The sequence below is a fragment of the Ictalurus furcatus genome, chromosome 24 (genome assembly GCF_023375685.1).
Source record: "Ictalurus furcatus strain D&B chromosome 24, Billie_1.0, whole genome shotgun sequence".
Lineage (NCBI taxonomy): Eukaryota > Metazoa > Chordata > Actinopteri > Siluriformes > Ictaluridae > Ictalurus > Ictalurus furcatus.
In genome coordinates, this window is record NC_071278.1 from 3846875 (window position 1) to 3870767 (window position 23893).

At 41.7% G+C, this 23893-nt stretch overlaps 1 protein-coding gene across 1 annotated transcript; it reads right to left on the reverse strand.

Moving 5' to 3' along the window:
- Nucleotides 1-12745: 12745 nt before the first annotated feature.
- rdh8a (retinol dehydrogenase 8a) lies at nt 12746-23765 on the reverse strand. Its single transcript, XM_053613064.1, has 6 exons — nt 23575-23765; nt 17576-17737; nt 17226-17405; nt 16712-16805; nt 16428-16611; nt 12746-14408 (listed from the first exon to the last, which is right to left on the reverse strand). The coding sequence occupies exons 1-6, from the start codon at nt 23678-23680 to the stop codon at nt 14181-14183; spliced, it is 954 nt and encodes a 317-aa protein (XP_053469039.1). The 5' UTR covers nt 23681-23765; the 3' UTR covers nt 12746-14180.
- Between the last annotated feature and the right edge of the window lie 128 nt (nt 23766-23893).

The following is a 23893-nucleotide window of genomic DNA, read 5'->3' on the forward strand; positions in this document are numbered from 1 at the left end:
TACAAGGAACGATGAACTTTTCTGGGGCGGTTGTGGATCAGGTGGTAGAGCGGGTCGTCTACTAATCATAGGGTTGGCGGTTCGATTCCCGGCCCACGTGACTCCACATGCTGAAGTGTCCTTGGGCAAGACCCTGAACCCCAAGTTGCTCCAGATAGCAAGTTAGCGTCTTGCATGGCAGCTCTGCCACCATTGGTGTGTGTGTGAATGAGAACCAGTGTAAAGCGCTTTGGATAAAAGCGCTATATAAGTGCAGACCATTTACCATTTTTTACGTCTGACGTGGAAAAAACAAAGGCCCTTCTTCAGTAGCACTTCTTCACTTTTGCATGAGTTATACTGTACATACAAGGATTTGCTTTAGATCTCTCAACATACAGGCATGTTCTGTTGCTAAATCTGCCACGCCTTAGAGTTCAACGCTTTACAGGTCACCGTTCTGACGAGATAAATATACATCACTCAGCACAGTTAGCTGCTAACAAAAGATAAAGATGTCCATGTTTATTTTCCCAGTCGAAAATGATGTAACTCTGACTTCCCAATTCTGAGTTCATTCGATCATAGCATGTTTGCCTCGCACCTTCAGATTTGGGGGTTTGAATCCAGCCTCTACCCTGTGCACTCCCCATGCTTCGGGGGTTTCCTCCGAGTACTCTGGTTTCCTCCCCCAGTCCAAAGACATGCGTTGTAGACTGATTGCCTGTAGTGTGTGAATTGAATGTGTGAATGTGTGCCCTGTGATGGGTTTGCACCCTGTCCAGGGTGTCCCCCATTGGCCCCCGAGCTCCCTGGGATAGGCTCCAGGCTCCCCTGTGACTCTGTGTAGGATAAGTGGTATGGAAAATGTATGTATGTAAGGTATGGATGGATGTTTTAGCCTTTCCTCCACATGAAAATGGCATTTTGGGTCACAGCTATGTTCACAGTGTTCGCTCGAGTGGGAAAAATGTACGATTTTGGAATTTTGGATAAGACCGGAGTGAACACTTTGTGTAATTCTAGTCTAATCTTAAGCAGTAGTTCCACCTTATCGCCAGTTCCAGACCTCTTAATCCTTTCGCTTTAGAAATTTTGGCGATGTTGAAGTTTTTTTTCTTCTTCCAAATTTAGCCTTTTCTCCTGCTCAGTATGCGTTCTTTTGATGTTTTTCTTTCATCATTTGACAGAATGGTTTAGAAGATACTATCGTTGGGCTGGTATGTTTTTGCTTTTTCTCCTGGATGGAGATATTTTTGCACATTCTGTTCATGTGGACAGGATTTAAAAAAAAAAATAAAAAAATAGAAATAGAAGTGTAATAACTCTTTCTCAAACAATATCTGTTTATGTGTGGATGGGGTCATAGATTATTTTTGGCCTCCTCGCTTAAATGCTAAACTTAAAAAAAAATAATAATAATAAAAAAAAGCTAAACCTTGACACCGACCATGTCTGGACTGTTTTTTGGACTTTCAGTAAAATGGTTTCAATTCTATTTTTTGGTCAAACTATCCTTTTAAGGAAGTTATATTAAGGTTCAGTAAAGAATAACGTTCAGTTTTCGTAAAACAACTCCTACAATACAACAAGTCCGGTTATTTTGACCCAGTACTATAATACGACATAAAGAGAGGACACAGAAGGACATATGAGGGATATAAGGAGGATAATAGATTAAAAAAGTCAAAAAGAAAAAATAGAAATGGAGGAAGTGTGGCAATGAATCTGAGTGTGTGTGTGTGTTCTTAGAGGAGAGTGAGAGAGAGTGAGAGAGAGAGTGAGAGTGAGAGAGCGAGTGTGAGAGAGTGAAATCGAGAGAGAGAGTGAGAGTGAGAGAGAGAGTGAGAGAGTGAAATCGAGAGAGAGAGTGAGAGAGAGTGTGAGAGAGTGAGTGAGAGAGAGTGAAATAGAGAGAGAGAGAGAGTGAGAGAGTGAGAGCGAGAGAGTGAGGGAGTGAGAGAGCGAGTGTGAGAGAGCGAGTGTGAGAGAGTGAGAGTGAGAGAGCGAGTGTGAGAGAGCGAGTGTGAGAGAGTGAGAGAGCGAGTGTGAGAGAGTGAAATCGAGAGAGAGAGTGAGAGAGCGAGTGTGAGAGAGTGAAATCGAGAGAGAGAGTGAGAGAGTGAGAGAGAGAGTGAGAGAGTGAGAGAGAGAGAGTGAGAGTGAGAGAGCGAGTGTGAGAGAGCGAGTGTGAGAGAGTGAGAGTGAGAGAGCGAGTGTGAGAGAGCGAGTGTGAGAGAGTGAAATCGAGAGAGAGAGAGAGTGAGAAAGAGACTTTGACTTTTAAGACACCTTTATTGTATCCAATTTTTAAAATATTTCATATTTACATTTTTAAAATATTATTTCCATTTAAGAAGAAAAAAAGAAGAAGAAAGAAGAAGGAAAGAACCCCCTCAGCCCCCCCACCCACACCCTCAACTCAAAAACCCCAAAACTTTTCAAATTCACTATAAGTCCATCGTGGTCATATAGTGTGCAAGAAGTCTTTATGTTAAGGCACTTTGTGCGACTAATGTCCATTTCCTCAGTCTGGCCCGTCTCCGTGGTGACAGCATGCCCAGGTTTTCACGTTTTATTGCTCGTTGTGCCGATTTAATGAATTTTTTTCTGTCCACAAATAATTTGTCAGCAAGACGTCACGTTTTCTTTTTGTTAATTGAAGAACCCGGTTGAGCTGCTCTGTGGTGTACGGCTCTTCAGGTTGCTCTGAGAGAGTGGAAGTCGGCGCGTTACCCGATCCTGCTTCACTCTCCTCCTCTCTCCTTGCGTCTGCTGCCCACATCCTCAGTCTGAAACGTCTGTTTGGTGACAGCACGTTCAGATTCTCACCGGTTGTTGTTTGCTTAACCGATTTTATGAGTTTTTCTCTGTCCGGGAAGTGGTTTTTTAGTACGACCCCACTCTGTCCTAAAGTCTGCTCCGAGAACCAGTTTAGCTGTTCTGTTGTGTAAAATTGTTCTGGCTGTTCGACCCCCCTTGTTGTTTCCAGTTCCCCCTTATTGTTCTCAATGTTCTTGACTCTTGATCTAGAGTCACTGTCTCCGACAGTGATAGCGGTGTAGGGTTTGTTACGGACGCTGTCTGCAGTGTTGGTTTCATTGCTATCATGGACGCGGGTGTCAGTGCTATCACGGGGTGCTGTGATCATTTCAGTGGTGGTGTGTTCGTCACTGACCTCATCCTGTGTGACCTCTGTGTGTCGTTACCCCATCTGCCCCAGGCTCCTGTTCTCCGGTGTCCCCCCGCTGGCTGTCTCCGCGCTGCTGCTGTACCCCGGCCGTGTCTCCCCCGGAGCTCCCCGGTTGCACCGCTCTCTGTGGGCAGCTCAGCCGTTTATGTCCGATCTCCTCACACCCAAAACACCTCAGGCGTTCGGTGGTGGCGAAGACGGTGTAGCTGCTGTCCCCGTGTTTACACGTGAAGTTGATATCCAGTGTTTGTCACGGTTGTTAATAAACATATAAACCTGTCTCCGGAAAGACAGGACGTGTTTCACCGCGGAGTTCTTACAGCCGAGCGGGATGTCCGTCATGGGGCCGGCGAACTTTCCAAAGCGGGCCAGCTCCTTCATTATCAGCTCGTCTTTAATGAAGGGGGGGGGGGGGGGGGGGGGACGGGACGTTAGAAACAACGACCCGTGTCGCAGGGGCAGAAAGAGGGGTGACGTGTAGCATGACACCTTTTAGCCATATTCCACTTTCAGACAGCGTGTTGGCGAATATTTCTTTTTTCAGGAAAATCAGCACAGCTTTGTTCATTCGGGAGGCGGAGTAGATGTTCTCACACCCGACCTGCTCTCCCACCGCCAGCAGAACCTCCTCCACCTGTTCTCCATTCACCGGTACACACCTGACGCCATGGCGGAGAGACAGCGTCTCCTCTCCGGCCTCGGAGGCCATGGCGACCCGCTCACTCTCTCCCACTCTCAACTTTCACCAACCACCGCTATCTCAATAACTAGACAAACTCGCGAAAAACTTTGGCAAGACGCCAAACCACTCTCACGTGCTCTACACACCATGCTCACTCCTCCACCGCGCATGCGCAGAGAGTGAGAGAGAAAGTGAGAGTGAAAGCGAGAGAGAGCGTGAAAGAGAGAGAGTGAGAAAGAGAGAGTTAGAGAGAGAGTGAGAGAGAGTGAAAGCGAGAGAGTGAGAGAGAGAGAGAGTGAGAGAGTGAAAGAGAGAGTGAGAGAGTGAGAAAGAGAGAGAGAGAGTGTGAAAGAGAGAGTGAAAGTGAGAGAGTGAGAGAGAGAGAGTGAAAGAGAGAGAGTGAAATCGAGAGAGAGAGTGAGAGAGAGAGTGAGAGAGTGCGAAAGAGAGAGAGTGTGAGAGAGAGAGAGTTAGAGAGAGAGTGAGTGAGAGAGAGTGATGGAGAGAGTGAGAGTGAAAGTGAGAGAGAGAGTGAGAGAGTGAGAAAGAGAGAGAGAGAGTGTGAAAGAGAGAGTGAAAGTGAGAGAGAGAGAGAGTGAGAGTGAAAGAGAGAGAGTGAAATCGAGAGAGAGAGTGAGAGAGTGCGAAAGAGAGAGAGTTAGAGAGAGAGTGTGAGAGAGAGAGTGAAAGCGAGAGAGTGAGAGTGAGAGAGTGAGTGAGAGAGAGTGAGAGTGAAACCGCGAGAGAGAGAGTGAAATTGAGAGAGAGAGTGAGAGAGAGAGAGTGAGAGAGTGAGAAAGAGAGAGAGTGAGAGAGAGAGAGTTAGAGAGAGAGTGTGAGAGAGAGTGAAAGCGAGAGAGTGAGAGTGAGAGAGTGAGTGAGAGAGAGTGAGAGTGAAAGCGAGAGAGAGAGTGAGAGAGTGAGAAAGAGAGAGTGAGAGAGAGAGTGAAAGCGAGAGAGAGAGAGTGAGAGAGAGAGAGAGAGAGTGAAAAAGAGAGAGAGAGAGAGTGAAAGCGAGAGAGAGAGAGAGAGAGAATGAGTCGCAGGAGCAGCCTTGTGAGGTCGGGTGGTGTTACGGGAGGAGAGGAAACGCTGTGATGAGAGATGCGAGTGTGATGTTTGAACGTGTGTTTGTGTGCTCAAGGAAGCTCAAGGAAGAAAAACGTCAAAAAAAAAAAAAGGTAGTGAATGGAGTGAAAAAGGAAACGTGGTGAAATGTGTGTGGGTTTGGGTGTGTATGTGTTTGCTCAAGAGGACAAGGAGCAAAAATAAGAAGGGGAATAGGAGGTGAAAAACAGTCGAGTATTGAGGAGATTTGATGACGAGATTAGGTGCTGTGTGCGTCGGCGTGTTTGTGTTCTGATTGCGAAAGGCCAAGAGGAGGCGGCTTTTATTTGGATGCGACCGACAATGCTAGAACGCTCACGATGTGAGGAATAATATACAACCGAAATATCCCAATTTGGATAGGTTTCCATGTGCTGATGTGGATCATATCTGTGTTTGTGCAAAATTCAAGCAACTTATTCATCCCCATTGCCAAGAAGCAATGCTCTCAAGCTGAATAAACAATGATGTGAGCGGCATGGCCTTGGAGCAGTCTGCTGGCACAGCGAGGAGAGGTCACGACCTCTGAAACAGCCTGGTAAAGAGAGAGAAATAGACGGAGAGCGAGAGACAGAGACAGAGAGAACAAGAATCCTGGCTCGCTCATGCTTTCGAAAAAGAGTTGGACTGTCGCCCAGGACTCTGGAGATGTCACAGGACTTCTGAATGAGCTCTAAGTTATATAAACAGAGCCATGAGCTTTCGCAGAGCAGCCTAGGAGCCTACACACTCATAAACGTGACTGTAGCCACTCAGACAAGAAAGTAAGGAGGCTCACATAAAGATGAGTCATGAAAACTCGATCAATCAACAAGCAGAAAGGTAGAACTGAGTTCTACACGGTTGCAAAAACAGACGTGAATAGAAGGCCACTCATTTTTTTTTTCTTTCTGGTCTATCATCAGGAATTTTACTGAGCTTCAAAATATTCTATACATACAGGTCTAAAATTCACAAAAGAAACATGGCTCCATATAGCCCAAGCAGACCGCGCGCTGTGAACAGGGTAGCATGTCTCTGCCGGGGTCTCCGAAAACATAAAGGAAAAAAAATGAAGAACTTGTAAATTCATTACACATTTTTTAAAATGAAAAATTTCATCATTATTAAAAGAAAATCTCTCCATTATAATAAAATGCTGCTTAAAGGACTGCGTTTTGACTCGCAGCAGCACTGGAGGTGTGTGTCCAGAGAACTTTCTGGAATGTAACAATCCCAAAAATCTTTATTTATCTTTATTTATCTTTAACTATAATTATTTTAGTTGACAATGTTGGCTATTAGGGACGCACGTTCGCCTCACACCTCCAGGGTCGGGGGTTCGATTCCCGCCACAGCCCTGTGTGTGGAGTTTGCATGTTCTCCCCGTGCCTCCGGGTACTCCGGTTTCCTCCCCCAGTCCAAAGACATGCACGGTAGTCTGATTGGCGTGTCTAAAATGTCCGTAATGTATGAATGGGTGTGTGATTGTGCACCGCAATGGATTGGCGTGCTGTCCAGGGTGTACCCCGCCTTGCATCCCATGCTCCCTGGGATAGGCTGCAGGTTCCCCGCGTCCCTGAAGGATAAGCGGTACAGAAAATGGATGGATGGATGGATGGATGGATGGATGTCGGATATTGTCATAGATGAACAACAGTTCCTTGCAAGCTTTCAAGCTCAGTCACGATAAATAGAAAGCTTTCCAGAAAGTTCCACGGGTCATCGGGTTAAAACCAATTATGAACTCGAATGATGTAGCAGGACACTCGAGTTCTTCTACTCCAACTTCAAAACACCATGTCTTCATGGAGTTCACTTTGTGCACGGGGGCACTGTCGTGCTGGAACAGATAGTAATGCTACAGCATACAAAGACCTCCACATATGGGCGTGAAGGTCAGGTGTCCACATACTTTTGGCCATAGAGCGTATGATCTGAAAATTGCCATTTGTTATTATATCCATTTGGTTTGGGTTTTGCGTGTGTGTGTTTTCCAGTGTTCCGACTTCCTACGCCTTCCGGACTAGACCACGCCCACTTCTGCTTCAGATCCGAACACAGATACTGATACGGATATTCGGAGCGCTAAATAGATACAGATATAGAGATAGAGACCGAGATAGCGTCCTTACATGACTCCCCTACATACATGCATCTAACATGAACACTTAAATAACCAGATCGCTGCTGAAATCAGATCCGGATCAGATTATTGCTGTGCATGTAAACACGTTTGTAGATACTCATGTCCATTTATGGCATCATGAGGAGGAAGAGAAGACGTGTGTGTAGCGGGGAAGAAGAACAAATAAAAGTTGAGGTTTAAAAACAGGGTTAAGTCCTGATCCCTGAGCAGGTATTTAGGAGAACAAGACCTGGGAGAAGAACATTATTCGGACTAGTATGACAAAGCAATATCGCACGTAAACAGTTCTGACAATAAAGCTTTTTAAGTGGAGTGAGAAAAAGAGAGAAATGAAACACAGACAGGCAGAGACATAATACAGCAGAAGCTCTTTCACCCTTTACTCCGCTCTATTATCCATACACACACCCTAAGCCCGGGACATTATGGCAGTTTCGGTTTTCCGACACCTTAATCTTCTCTCCTCCCTTGTGTTTTCATGGCATGATTGAGCAGAACAGCTCCTCTGACGCGCGGGAGCTCCAGGCCTCGCCCCGTTCCCTGGCTTTAGTAGAAACGGATCACGTTTCTGTCCAGCCAGGCGAGAAAAGCCTCTCAGGTTCCTCACACACAATCAGCAGCCGGTCTGAACTCTGAGTAGGTTAATTGCAGGATATAAGATTGAATCTTTTAATCAGTTTAACAGTCAATGGAACAGGTGGAGGACAAGACAGGGATCTAGTTCTCTTTTTTCTCTCTATGCGATTTGTGTCTTGCTGTGGAAACAATTCCAGCAGGAATTAAAAAAAAACAAAACAAAACAAAACAAAAAAAACCCCTTACGCACATCTGCGGGTTTTGTCGGTTTAACAGACACGTCATAGCTCTCAATTGGTTGGCCTATTTTAGTCATTTGCTTACCTTTTAAAAAAAATATTTTGTAATATTTGGGGAATATTTTCCAGCTTCAATACCGTATCTGATCTCCGTGGACCACAAACATCCAAACGATCACAGCTCTATTTCCTAAAAACATCTTGGATGTAATATTATTTTGATGGATAGTGAGAGTGCTCAACGTGATGCTCGTTAAAAGACGATATTTGTGCTGAGATACTTTTAGAAAACTCAGGAGGTGTCTTGATGATCCCGTGAGTTCCTGAAGAAAGCTTCTCCTAGCTTTTAGGTCTTCAACCTGCATGTGTTTGAGGTAGTGAATGATAGATTTTGGGGGGTTTTCTACGGGTTCTCTAGTTTTCTCCTACCTCCCAAAAACATGCAGGTGGCTTGGCTGCTGTAAATATGCCCTGTATGTGAATGAGTGTGTGTGTGTGTGTGAATGTGCGTGTTTACGCAGTGACCTGTGTATAAAATATTTCCCAGTAGTTCTAAAACGTTAATATAACGCTCCTCGAACACGTTTTATACGAATGCGTGAAGAAATTCTCTAGATCTGTATTTATTATATAGAAATCCGAAAAAGAAATCTATATTTAGTGTTTTTAACAAATTTGTCCTTTGATCTGTAGTAAGAATAATATCGTTCCAAAGATACAGAAAAATGGCCAGATGTAATATTGCTATGCAAAGGCTTGTGCTAGATTTTTTCTGTTTACATTTTCAGGCCCAGAAATTAGCCACACCCCTTTCCCCAAGTCTCATGAAATTATAACAGAATGGGTTCCATATGATGGTAGTATGAAGGCTTGTCAGTGTTTTTGTTTTGTTTTGTTTTGTTTTGTTTTTTTTTTTGCAAATGTAATTCATTACACAATCAACAGAGGGTGCTAAAATGCATATTGCTCCTTTAAAATCCATCCATCCATCCATTTTCCATTCTGCTTATCCTACACAGGGTGGCAGGGGAGCCTGGAGCCTATCCCAGAGAGCTCAGGGCACAATGTGGGGGACACCCTGGACGGAGCGCCAACGCATCGCAGGGCACAATCACATGCTATGGACATGTTGGAAATGCCAATCAGCCTCATGTCTTTGGACTGAGGGAGGAAACCAGGGTATCCAGAGGAAACCCCAAAGCATGGGGAGAACCTGCAAGCTCCATGCACAGGGCGGAGGCGAGATTCAAACCCCCAACCTCAGAGATACTAGGCAAACGTGCTAACCACTAAGCCAATGTGCCCCCTTTTTAATAATAATAATAATAATAATAATAACAATAATAATAATAATAAAAAAATAAATTCTTTAGATTTTCTCATATTTGTAGCTACTGCATTAGTTTTAGCTTACTGTCACACCTGCTCATACAATATCTGAATTAATCGAATAATACATCTGAGTTAGCAGTTAGCATTGTCTAAAAGGAGGCGGAGATTTGCTGGGCTGCTTATGTCCATCAAGAACCATCCGCTGTCAATAGAAAAACATGTGCAGATCATCACATCTCTCTTGCTCAGAGATCACACCTTGCATATCAGTATTTATAATCAATATGTGATCTTTAACGATGCACAGTTCTGAGTTGCCTGTTTTTTTGGTTTAAACTTCCTTCAGTGTCTGTGACATCAGTGTAATGCACAACTTCTCACAGGAATAATGAAAATACAGCACCACGTATCAAACTCGCAACAGAATCCCTAAACACATCACATATATTTCATTCTAAACATATTGAACATGTATCAGGGTGGAGCTTTTCTAGAACAGTGACGTGCCTGTGTCCAGACAGTGTCTGATCCTCCGTGTCTTTACGTTTCCTTCACGTTTCCATTGTCGCTGCATCATTCGCTGCTTTCTTCTATTCGCGTCCCGTTCTCTTCTTGTCTTTTGCCGTGTCTCTCTTTCTGTTTGTCTCCCTAGGCCCTTTCTCTTACTTCCTGGCTCTGTTTCATTCTTTGTCCCTTTCTCTCTCTTTCTGTGTGTGTGTGTGTGTGTGTGTAATGCAGACTGCAGAGGGGCTGAACCAAAGCTGACCAGACGCTCCAGGAATGTGTCCGAGAAGCAGCATGCCAAAGATAACGCCTCAGGCCTGCACTCTCTCGCTCTCTCTCTTTCCACAAGCTTTCTTTTCCCTGTAAGACCTTGTAAGAAAATACTTCATGCTCTGAGTCTGCCTGTAATTATTATTCCTTTTTTTCCTCTCCCGCCGAATCGAACTGCGTGGGATTTCTCACTGCCAATACGACCACCGCCGTGCTCGGTGTCCTAGAGTATAAACTTTGAGACACCGCTCATCGGATCGGTACGGGGGTCTTTCTCGCTGTAGTTAGAACAGCATGGGAGAAAGAGAAAAGACAGCCAGTTAACACGAGGCATTGAAATACAAATACTAATAACATGCTTGATATGTCCAATTGCTCGTGCGCTTACCGTGAATGTCCACCTTCACATATTGCAGCACACAGACCATCACAGAGGTCATACATGTTTGAGCTGAGATCAAGATTTTGGTTTTGTGGTTGTTTCGAAGGAGAAAAACAGGCAGGAAGCTGAACAACCGCAACTACAGTATAACTCCATGTTTAATGGCAACCTGCTGCTCCTGAAACCCAGCATGTTTTGGTTAACGAGGGTTAGACATATACACTCTAGAGAGCATTTGATTGGACGCCACTTGGAGGAGTCATTGAAAAATTGTTCACGGTTTCTCTCAAAAAATTATAAAGTGTATCATTAAATAAATAATATCAAAATAGCTAGAAAATGCACTTTATATATATATATATATATATATATATATATATATATATATATATATATACTGACTTATTTGTGAGTACAGCGCCAAGAGACTCCAAAACACCAATTTGGATTTCACCGGGACTTGAAGTCATCAATTCTCTGCTGTTTTTGTGATTGGACAATGCTGCTACAGACATAATGGTCTTGTTTAATGAGATTTGTAACTCCTGTCTTTGCTCAATTAGCAAAAGGGGTCCTTTTTCCCAAAGCAGTCACACTCCCTGTCGTTCCAAATCAGGACGATGGATGCAGGACATACACAGTTCTCTCCTCTCTCCCCTCCCAGTCCTCCCTCCTCTCTCCAAAAACCCCTTCCACACTGCCGTCCTTCTTCCTTTTGATTATGATTGACGGACCCTTTGTCCCATTGTACGAAGCTGTCGCCTCTGATGAAGACGCATGGACAGGCTGCAGATCCACTTGTTGCGCCGCAGATTCCTTTACTCTGCACGGGTCATTTTTCTTTCTTCATATACCGTGTACTAAAAGTACGTCCAAGGCCAGAGAGATTTCTGGTGTGTACTCGCCGTGTCTTTTTGCTTCGTCTCCGTGTCTGTCCACGATGGCCGAGGACTGAGGATGAGGCAGCTGGTGCTCTGAGTTTGTCTGTGGACCTTGTCATTAACGCAGGGATGAGAACCAGGTCACATTCTCTTACTCGGCACAAAGACAGAGGTGAGAGAGGGACGAGAGGGGGCTGGGCAAAGGGCCTGGTCGGGGACTAGGCCGTGACCTCTTTATATCCATCAACATATCATTGGCCGGGTACGCGCTGTCCCAATTCATGCACTTACACTAACAATTCATTCTCTCTCGCTTCTTCAGTTACTATCTGTCGCTCTCAAAGGCTCTGTCATTAAAGAATGCATAAACATGGCATTTTACATCATTAAAGAATTATCTAAGCTGAATATTGCATTGTTTAACATGTATATAACACGTAATAAACTATGAAAAAGACCCTAGGAACAACTATACACTTTTAATCTTATTACAAAAAATGCCAGTCTATGAATATGCATGATTATGCATAATCAAAACAAACAAACAAACATGTCCTTCTGCGCTCCGAAATAGCCACTGAGCTCGTTAACCGCGAATAAACTAGAAGCTTTATTAGATATGTTTTGATTTCTTTTGTTCTATTCTTAGTGATTTATTTAACAGCAGCCAACAATGCGCTATAATAACCTGGTTTTACATGCTAACACCGGAACATCTGTGATTTGCTCGCATCATCAAACACGCTGAGATTTATTTAACAGACACGTTCAGCAGCTAAACGTTTCCTTCAAGCGTGTCGTCCACGTTCATGTTGAAAGCTTGTTTAGGGGCAACACTAACTGAGCTAGCGTGTAACACTTTTCTGAATTTAAAACGCATTTAGTCCTGGGTTAATAACTTAGAGTTACGGAGTACTATTACTATTGTTATTGGTACTTTTTAGCACAAAATGTTTGAGAATTAGTTGTTTAGTTGGTTGTATTTTTTTAAACAGTAGATATCACAATTAATCTTGGCCAGTTGATTGCTAATATTCTTATGCATATTTTTTAAATCTGATGTTTAAGTTTATTATTATTATTATTATTGCTATTATTATTATTATTATTATTGATAGTATTAATAATATTATTATCATTAGTGGTATTGTTGTTTATTAATTTATTTATTTTTGCAAGAAATTACATATGCGGCATTGCACATGCGGCAAATGAGGCATTGTCTAATTATATATGCGTACATTTGCAAACTTATTTGAAATATATCTATGTTTTATGCCATTTTTCAGTGTAAAATTGAACATAAATCTAACTATTATAATAAATTTTTTGCTGGTAAATTCCTCTGTAATATCATTTTGGTTAGGGATAGGAATCCATCCATACATCCATCCATTTTCTGTACCACTTATCCTTACTGGTTCGCAGAAAACCTCGAGCCCATGGATAGGAATAAACGTGTAAAATTCCAGTACTCTAAAGAATTTTATTTTCGGTTCTGAATCTAGAAAAAAATAAAATAAAATTTGGTGAAAAACTGTTTAAAACACAATGTGGATTTATTTGTTTCACTCTAGTGAGTAGTAAGTTTTATAAAGAAAGTTGACATAGTGTGATAATAATAATAATAATAATAATAATAATAATAATAATAATAATAATAATAATAATACACTCAGTTTTGGAGTTACTATACAAGACTTCAGAAGGTACTGAAGGAAATCTGATTCTCATGAACTCTCTATATTTAGCTCAACAGGAACAGAAATGACCAGATCTCATGTTCTTTCTTCATGGTCGTGTGCACATTTTCAGAGGCACAGCGCTTTCTCCCTTCAAGACCACAACAGAGGGAAATTTATGATGGCCTTCGGATGCTCCAAAACACGACACACACCAGAACACCCCGCTCTGGGACCTGCTCCGACGAGTCAACTCTTGTCCTTCAGAGTCGGGTTCACATCGCCAGAGCTTTTTGCCATTAATGTGCAGTTCAGTGATAATGCATCCAGTGTGTTCTTGGAGCACTTTGGACAAAGAAATGTTTCTTATGTGGGAAGTTCAAATTCCTTCACAGAGCAAATATCAAAATGTGTGAGTGTGTTCCATGCCAGAAAATGCTCTGCTGCCCTCTGCTGTTCAACATACAGTACTACACACATGCACATGCATAGTATGCAGTAGTTTGTATGAACACTCACACACAGTACATGAACAACACATCAATAATTCATTCATACCAGACTCATTACTCTTGTGATCTTCCTACTCACTATCATTCACTCTCTAGAATCTTTCTCCCTGTTTGTATTCGTATTGGCAAAGACACAACCTACAGTGTACGATTAGATCACAGCCTGGTTTTATTCTAAAATCAAACCACATTTAGTCTACAATAGATTCTAAATATTCAGATTCGATATAAAAAATAGATCATTTCCAATTCAGGGTGGAGATACCGACGTAAACACGAGACAATATCAAATACAAGACAACGAAGAGCTTTAAACAGACTTTCACAACAGACTTCAGTGAAATCATTAGTGCGTAAAAGCAGCTAATGACGAGCACTAAGATTAAGACTTACAAGTCTTACGAAGGCTTACTTTTACAAGGTGATTGTTTTAGACTTTTCTTGATTAGAATCCGCTATCTGATTTGAAAAACGCTCTCATTCTCGATTTCCCAATCCTCATAAATAGCATGATAATTTACTTTAGCATCTTTAACATCTTCCGCTAGTACTATTTAGGAAAACAGAAACGTTTAAGTTAGTTGGTAAATTGAATCTCAAGTTTCAGAAGAGAGGTAACAGGAACAGGAAATCGAGTCACATACACTGAAATCCACAAATGCATCCAAATGTGTTCACATCAGTCTGTTCATTGTGTGTGTGTGTGTGTGTGTTCAGTCAGGTGATACGGTGCGTCTGCGCAGGCAGCTGCAGGTCAGGCATTTCAGGATGCTCATGGTGATGTGCATTAGGGAGCCGAAGTTAAACAGCAGGTTGTAGAAGGTGTGCACTGACAGGCCGCCCGTCTCGTCTGCGTACTTCATGGCTACGATGGGGGTGTAAAGGCTGTTAGTGAGGTTCCTGAAGCGAGGGTTGCTCGACTCGATCACCTTCTTAGTGCACTACAGAAAAAAACAAAAACAAAAAAGAAAACGGGACGCATGTCGGTTTAATTATGTTCTTGATAATTACAACTGCAACTCCTATTAAGACGTTTATTTCAATGCTTTCCATTTTCTCATTCGTTTAACACCGCAACAGTCTTTTTTTTCCTTGCTGTTATGTTACGGCGGATTATATTTGACAACGAGGGAAAAAAAACTGTGTTTCCTTCTTCAGTCGGCTTTTTTCTAGGGTTAGGGTTAGGGTTAAATTGAATAGGGTTAGGATTTCTGGCTTAAAGGCAAGCGCTTGTGTTTAAAGGTGGTGGTCTGGATGCTGTTAACTTCTGTTTAGACGCTAACAGCATTTCATTGGCTCTCTGATCTAATAAACAAACAAACAAACAAACAAACAAAAAGTTTTCACCTGGAGGAGCACCTAGAGGGCACTTCATCTCATGTTCTTGCACTTAGGGATGCCTATAGGGCATGGCGTCTTGTTTTCTCCACTGGAAGGACAGCCATTAGGGCATGTCATCATGTTTACTCAAACAAAGGGGAACCCTACAGGGCACCGCGTCGCGTATTCTTCACTGGAAGGGCACTCTAGAGGACACTTCATCATATTTTCTCAGACAAGTGGCACACTAGAGGCCCGTTTATCATGGCTTGTCAGATATAGGGCATCCTAGAGGGCACTTGATCATGGCTTCTCAGACATAGGGCACACTAGAGGGCACTTGATCATGGCTTCTCAGACCTGGAGCACACTAGAGGGCACTTTTTCAAGGTTTCTTGGACATGGGGCACCCTATAGGGCACTTCATCATGGTTTCCCAGGCATAGGGCACACTAGAGGGCATTTTAACATGGTTTCTCAGACATGGGACACCTTAGAGAAAACTTCAGCATGTTTTCTCAGACACAGGGCACCCTAGATGGCACTGCACAATGTGTTCTCAGACATGAGGCACTCTAGAGGGCACTTCATGATTGTTTCTCAGAGATGGGGCACCATAGAGGGCACTTCATCATTGGTTCCCGAATGTAGGGGCACCCTTCTGGGCACTTTATCATGGTTTCCCAGATTTGGGGCCCCCTAGAGGGCACTTCATCATGGTTTTTCAAACACTGGGCACCCTAGAGGGCATTTCATCATGGTTTCTCAGACATAGGGCCCCCTAGAGGGCACTTCATCATGGTTTCTCAAATGCTGGGCACCCTAGAGGGCATATCATCATGGTTTCTCAGACATAGGGCACCCTAGAGGGCACTTCATCATGGTTTCTCAAACACTGGGCACCCTAGAGGGCATTTCATCATAGTTTCTCAGACATAGGGCACCCTAGAGGGCACTTCATCATGGTTTCTTGAACGTAGGGGCACCATTCGGGGCACTTCATCATGGTTTCTCAGACATAGGGGAAACCTGTAGGCCATTTAATCACATTTTCTCCATAGTAAGAGTACCCAAAGGGAATTAATCATGGCTTTGATCTACTGTAGCGTTACCCTAGAGGACCCTGAGTCCACCAGTGCTGAATGCTAGTATTTCAAAAATAAACTGTTACTGTACAAAGTGTAAATTAGTAAAAAATAAAGTGTACCTAAAACTTACTTTGCTCCAAGGGTATGTTGGTATTCTTGTAGAAAACTAAGATGAATGTTGTTGTACTTAAATTTGATTTTTCTTATATTAAACAATGTCAACACTAATAAACATACAAATGAACACTGGAAATACATGCCTAACCCCTCTGTGAAATATTTAGCAATATTGAATAATTGAATTTATAAATAATATAATATATTAATATAACATAAAACATATTTCATAAGCAGAAACTAGAAAAAGAAAGTAGGCTTTAAAAATTTAAAATTGATACGCATCAAGATAGAGATCAAATCTAATCAGAAGGTAACTAGAGATTCTTCTCCAACAAGTGTTTAAACTTGTTTCTTTTATGGTGGTTAATTAGTGGTTTATGTTTTGGCCCTGAATAACAAACACTCCAGAGCACACCAGGGATCTCAGCTTACTTTCGCAATGTCGTCTGGCGTCTGTCCCATTGCCTCGAAGATATCGATGGAGGACGGCATGTATACGTCCTTAAAGTATCTCACTGTGTCTGCATCTGCTCCCGGAAACTCCATCTTGGCCACTTCTTCCATCATCTTCGCCTCAAACTCAGTGTGCACGGGCCCAGGTTCGATCAGAGACAACCTGTGGTTAGAGAGGACAGAGAAGAGTAGTGTTCTCACTTTATCACTTTATCTAATGTATTTAGATCTTATGTAGCAGTGTGAGGAGCCAGTATACAGACTTGACATTAAACTTGAGCAGCTGGACTGCCAAGCTTTCACAGAAACCCTCGATGGCAAACTTGGAGGCCGTGTAGACGTCATTAAACACTACGCCTGTGCAGACGGACACAAACATATGCTCTAAGATATTAGAAGTTCAAGGCTCCATCATAGGAAGTCTGTAAAGATGCTTTGAGACTAGAGATGGCACCGATCCAATGCCTAGGATCTGTTATCGGACTGATAACAGCAAAAAATGATGGATATATATATATATATATATATATATATATATATATATATATATATATATATATATACTAATCATACTAATATGCTTTTATATATTTAATATATTTATTAATTTTGCCAAAAAAGCTGCCATTTTGTATAAGTTGTGTGTTTAGCTATGCATTTTTCTATTTTTTCATGTACGATATTCAAGATTTCAGTATCAGCATCCAAAAAGAAAAGGTGATACTATGCCTTCTCTAATTGAGACGACCTGTAGTTTTGAACTATCACCCACATTACCCTGCATGCCCATGACGCTGCTCATGACGATGATGTGCCCCATTCTGCGTCTCTTCATATCAGGCATGACCTCTTTAATCATGCGCACGGTGCCAAAAAAATTGGTCTCGAACACCGTCTTCATCTGGTCCAGGCTGATGCTCTCCACGGGGCCGAGCAAGCCCACGCCTGCGTTGTTTACTGCAGGGAGAGGTGGAGAGGATAGAGGGCACTGTGACTGATTAAGAATATTGGGTCAAGGTCAGTGTCTGCATGCCTGTGCGCTAGAGTTCATGTGTAAAGGAGACACAGGCTTCCATTATAGTCTCTGTAGTCAATAGCTGACGTCAGTTATTACAGGGGAGACTTACTGAGGATGTCGATGTGTCGGTCTTTAACCCTACTGATGCACTGCCTAACTGAGTCATCGCTGCACACATCCAGAGCTTGCAGCGTCAGAGTGTTTCCGAAAGCATCTCCTGCTGCCTGCACCAGCTTGTCCTTCTTCTTCAGGTCCCGCATGGTGGCAATCACTTAAAGAAGCCAGAGAGAGAGAGAGAGAGAGAGAGAGAGAGAGAGAGAGAGAGAGATGGACAGGAGCAGATGACCAAATGATATTTTGGCATGGACATACACTATGTAGTGACATTCAGAGTACAGCGACTTAAGTCCAAAAGTTATGTCAATATTTTCATGGGGGAAAGTTCATTGTATTCATACTCAGGTTACGCGCATGCATGCCACATTTCTCTTGAGTAGGAAAGCCAGGCCATCTACTCAAAGGCATCTAGACCACCAACTTTAAACACAAGCATTTGCCTTTAAGCTAGAAAAAAAAAAATCAGGGATAGAAAATGCAGACTGAAGACGGGAATAGTATTTTTTTTTAATTTTAAATAATGTGGAAAAAAAATACATAAATGCAAAAAAGACTCTGACTAAGCAATAAAATAAACATCTAAAAGGAGTCTTAATAAATATTGCTAATAAATTGCTGCACGAATAGTCATTATTCAGCAGCGTATATAAAATAGCACTTGATCCAGCATATCTTATTATTTTGCTTTTTTTTTTTTTAATTATATACTGGACACCGACAGTTAATTTTGTGTACGATTTTACAAATCCACAAGATACTCAAATGCTTTTAATTACTATTTTGAGACGCTTGTGGTTTGAAGGAAAAGCTGACTTATCTGCTACCCCTACAGCTCACTTCATAATTTGATCCATAATAGTGTCCTATAAATAATTCGGTCCTCGTCATAAACAGTGTCTCTGATTAAGATCGCTGCGCGCACGTAACTCAAATCTGAATACGCACATTAGACGTTACACAAAACATTGTGTTTATGCAGCAAACTGTTCTCAGTAGGCCCTTTGTATCTGTTTATTTCTCTCCCTCTCTCTCTCCCTCTCCCACACACAAACAAGCACACTTTGTTTAGTGCACACCAGTGCTAATTACATTAGGGCTGGAAGATAAACAGTTGAGCCGAGTGGATAAGACCTGAGCTGACCCCCTTCTGCACTTTGAACCTTTAAACATTAACCTAAATCACGCTGCCTCGGCTCTTTATCTGAAATCAAAACAGGTTAGTCTATGATTAGCTGAAATATTACGTGATGGGTCATGTGATTGACGATAAACAGCTTTGCATTATTTCACTTGGATGTGTTTGGGTGTAGTTGCTGTGCATGTTCTTTCCATGTCCCTATGGGTTCCCTCAGGGTTCTCCTGGTTTCCGCCGGCTGTCCAAAAACATGCCTGTAGGTGGATTGATTCAATTCAATTCAATTATATTTATACAGCGCCTTTAACTATAGTCAGTGCAGAGGCTGTCTGCACACTAAATGAGACCATGAATGAGTCGATGGTGAAAAGGAAAATCTCCCTGAAACGAAAGGAACCTTGACAGGAACCTGACTCAAAGGGGAACCATCCTCATCTGGGATATGGATGACCGGATGGTGAGATTATAAATCATTTCTCTTCTATAACTGTATACTATAGAGTCAAGCAGTGCTATGTGTGTTAAATGGAACTTGAGTATGAGCATCATTAGAGTTTTAACTTTAAGTCTGTCGCATCAAACTGAAGTTATCAACTGTTCATAGACTAAGACTTGAGAGACTGGAGTGCAGTTAAGGTCAGGCGATGAACACACAACGTGAACTAGGCGAGACTATGGGCAAAACCAGAAAACAAGAACAGGGATCAAAACCAACGTAGAAAAAAAAGACAACGTAGCAATATACAATAGCTTGGTAACGACTGGAACACAAAGAACTCAGAGCATCTACTCAGAGCATCTACTTAAGAGCATCTACTCAGAGCACCTACTTAAGTTCATTTTGTGTGAAAGGGTTTATCTGAATTTTAAAAAAAGTATGTAAGTATAGTGTTTCAATAAAAAAAAAACAAATCAAATTAAAGCTTAGTAGTTTTTAAAGAAAAAACATCGGCTGCCTATCGATATCCGCCGACACTCAACGCTTCATTATCGGTATTGTTATCGGAATATAAAAAGTGGTATTGTGCCATCTTTAATTACTATAAATCAAATATAATAATAGATAACATATATAATATTACTAAGCTTGAACCTTTCTTATTCTACTGACCCCCCGGCTCCGCCCTTTGTGTGCGGAGTTTGCGTGTTCTACCTGTGCTTCGGGGGATTCCTCTGGGAACTCCGGTTTCCTCCCTCAGGCCAAAGACCTGCACTGTAGGCTGATTGACATTTCCAAATATGTAGTCTGTAGTGTGTGAATGTGTGTGCAGGGTTGTGTGTCCACGGTGTCCCTCGCCTTGTGCCCCGAGTTCCCTGGGATAGGCTCCAGGCTCCCCCGCGACCCTGTGCAGGATAAACGGTATGGAAAATGGATGGACGGATGAATGGATTCTATTGGCAGATAATTCTTGCTTAAAATTAGCAAATTAGATAAAAAAAAAAAAACCTCTGCCAGTAAAACAAGACTTTTTCAAAACTAGGAATAGGTTTGATAATTGTAGATTTGGTTTACTGTACTCTTAATAACATAATAACAGGAAATACTAGACAAATCTAACTATGTTCGAGATGTCTTCACGTGCTAAGATGAATTTTTTTTTTTTTTGCAGTGCTTTGTGTGGTAATAATTTCCAACAATCCCAGCCACACTGTAACCAACAGTCACTGACAGAACAATAACAACATTGCTCAGGTAGTCCTGGGATTTGAGCTCACAGCCTTTGGGTCATTAGTGCAGAACCTTGTGTGCCAGCTACCTCTGCCTTGTTTACTGCAGGTGGGATTAAGCAGTTAAGCAGCTTTCTTCTTCTTCTTCTTCTTCTTCTTCTTCTTCTTCAAAGTGCTGTATCCATTCTAGTTTACTTCCTATGCATCACTGCAAGCATCTTATCTAAATCTTTCAAGACATAAAACTAAACACTGTGAACGTAGTGCGGGCCAGTGCGAGTCCCATCGTACTCTCTTCATCCGAACGACTGTGAGCGCAAATCAATCAGTATCACGTTCATCATGAGAGCATCTGAACAGACGTGAGAGTGCATTAAAGCTGGAGTGAACAAACAAGGCAAAGCTTTAACACGCTGCAGTGAACAACCACGCCATTACCCGAGCTGTTATTGTGAAATAAGACTTAAGACGGATTAAATGTTGCTGAATGGGGTCTCGCCGGGATTTATTTATTTATTTATTTATTTATTTATAGTTGTGTTCTGTTTAATTCCCTTCGGCTTGCACAGATCGTCTCGGGCGTTTTGCTGTGAAATGGGTGGAAGTGCGTTTAAGAGTTATTTTGTCTACATTCAAGGCTACAATTACAGTGCGTGGTTGGTTAAGCTGTACTCACCCTATTTAATTAACATCTGCTTGGCTGAAGGAACTTTTTCCAGGGTTTGTTTGGGTACAAATGGAAAGAAATGAACACCATAGCTTGTACTTTAACCTCGTAAGAATTCATTTAGACTGGGAAAGGATTATTCAAAATTGTAAGAATTAACTCTTTGAGGTTCGGCCCAATGAATATCCCTTCCCTTCCCCCCACCCCCAATAACAGAAAGTCCCTTAGTGTTTTATTCCCCTTATTCCACAGCAATTGGCCAAATGTTTTATATTTTATATTATATGTTATTTATATTCTAATACTTTTTCCACATTTTAGAATAATAATAAAATCATCAAAACTCTGGAGTAACACAAGTGGAACTATGGGAATTATGTTGTGATAAAAAATTTAAAAAATCAAAATAATTTAATATTTCATCATCTTCAGAGTAGACGCACTTTTCACCTAGAATTTCCAGAAATGTGTTCTTGGTGTTTTCTCGCCCGATTTCTTGAGGAATTTCCCTGAGATGCTTTTTAAATAGTATTAAAGGAGTTCTCACCGACGCCGGACTCTTATCGGCTGCTTTTCGGAATATCTCGCTCCGAGTCGCCCGTTTAAAAAATATTTTTTTGTAAATAAAATGTTAGTTTTCTAATGAAAGAGATGAATACGTCGGCACGATTATATTTTTGTCTACGACACCGACCACACATTTAATCATACACCTTCAGATCAAAATGGTTTTAAGATCATGAGAAACATTTAAAACTTTTGACCTGTAGTATATATATATATACATATATATATATATATATATATATATATATATATATATATATATATATATATATATACTATACGTGTTAATTCACCACTGCCTGGGTTAATCTATACCTGTAGATGTCAATTTATCTATGTACATGTTACAATCAACTATGTAGGTGTTAAATTAACCCTGTATATGTTAAGTTAATCTCACCCTGTTGGTGTTAATTTAACTACATAGGTGTTAAAATTAACAATGTAGGTGCTACTTTAATATCTGAAACAGTTCATTCAACCCTGCATGTGTCAATGTAACACTTTAAGAGTTCATTCAACATTGCGGGTGTTAATTAAGCAAGATATGTGTTCAAATGAACTATGTATTTTAATGTAGCGTTTTAAGAGTTAAGTAAACTCCTTAGGTGTTCATTTAACTATGTTACTGTTAATGTACATTAAATAGTACATTACCCTTGAATTCAACCATATAGGTGTGGATTAAGTATGTTAAATGAATGCTCTAAAAGTGATTTTTTTCCCCCTCAGGTATTAATTTAACTATGCATGTGTTTATTTAACCCTTTAAGAGTTAATTCAGACCTGTAGGTGTTAATTTAACTATGCACACGTTAAAAAGAACTATGTAGGTGTTACTTTAACTCTTGAAGAGTTCATTCAACCCAGATGGATGTGCAGATGCAAATTTAACTGTGTAGGTGTTAATGTAACACTTTAAGAGTTAAGTAAACCTGTAGGTGTTAATTTAAGGATGTACGTGCTAAAATGAACCGTGTAGGTGTAAACGCAATGCTTTAAGAGTTCATTCAACCCTGTAGGTTTTAATCAAACTATGTAAGTGCTAAAATGAACTATGTAGGTGTTAAAATGAACCCTCTTGTAGTTTATTCAACCCTGTAGGAGTTCATCTAACTATGTAGGTGTTAAAATGGACCATGTAAGTGTTGATTTAACGCTTTAAGAGTTCGTTCAAGCCTGTAGATGTTAAATCGACACTGAAAATCTGAATTCAACCTCTTAGGAGTTAATTAGAACTTGCACATGTTTATTCCATACTATAAGAGTTCATTAGACATGGCAGGTGTTCATTTAACCACGTATATGTGCTGTTTTTTTAACCCTACAAGTATTGATTAAACTCTGAGGAGTAGACTGTATGTGGTAACGTTCCAGAGTTCTCTCTCTCGCTCTCTCTCTCTCTCTCTCTCTCTCTCTCTCTTGTCCAGGTCTCCAACTTTGTCCTTTTCTCCAGCACACACTCGGGCGCATTAGACACGCCACTAAAGTCCACCACTGGCGGCTATAAAGGGTGCTTTGTGCTGGAGAAGTGGCTTGTTAAAGAACTGGCAGTGTCTTTATGAACTCCGCCGCATCGCCGTCCCCTGGAAACCGACCTTTCACATGCAAATCACCGCAAACCGGGATCCGCGAATTCACCCGGTGCAAAGATCGCGCGCGAGAGCAAGGGAATCTGCGCGAGGATATGCCATGATGTCGACCTTTGGCGTGCAACTAAACCTATAAACACCAGAGTCCAGCGCGTGCACAAGTTGAACTTGCGTGTAAATCCTAAAGTTGTTACCATTTAGTTACAAAAATAGATGAAGGAGATTTCTTTCTTTCCTTTTTTTTAAATAAAAAAATCAAATAAATAAAATAATTTAAAAAATCAAATAATAAAATATAATATAATAAAGTTGATACGGGGGGTTAAACAGTCGCGTTCTGCTACTTAAGAGAGTGAGTTTACCATAGTAGCGCTTCTGCTCGTCTTTGGCCAATAGGACGGCGATCCGCAGCCCAATCCCGGAAGAACAGCCGGTAATGAGGACCACTCTCTGGCTCGCGCTGGCCATGACCACCTCGCGCGCTGCCGACTCTCCGCTCCGCTCCGGTCTCTCTCTCTCTCTCTCTCTCTCTCTCTCTGTCTCTCTCTGTCTCTCACTTACTCACACACACCCACACACACACACCCACACCGAGCTTAGTCACCGCGTGAGCTCAGAAACTAAAGCTGATCACAACCCGAGGGGCCCGCGGGAGCGCGCGACACAGTCACATGGCCGAGA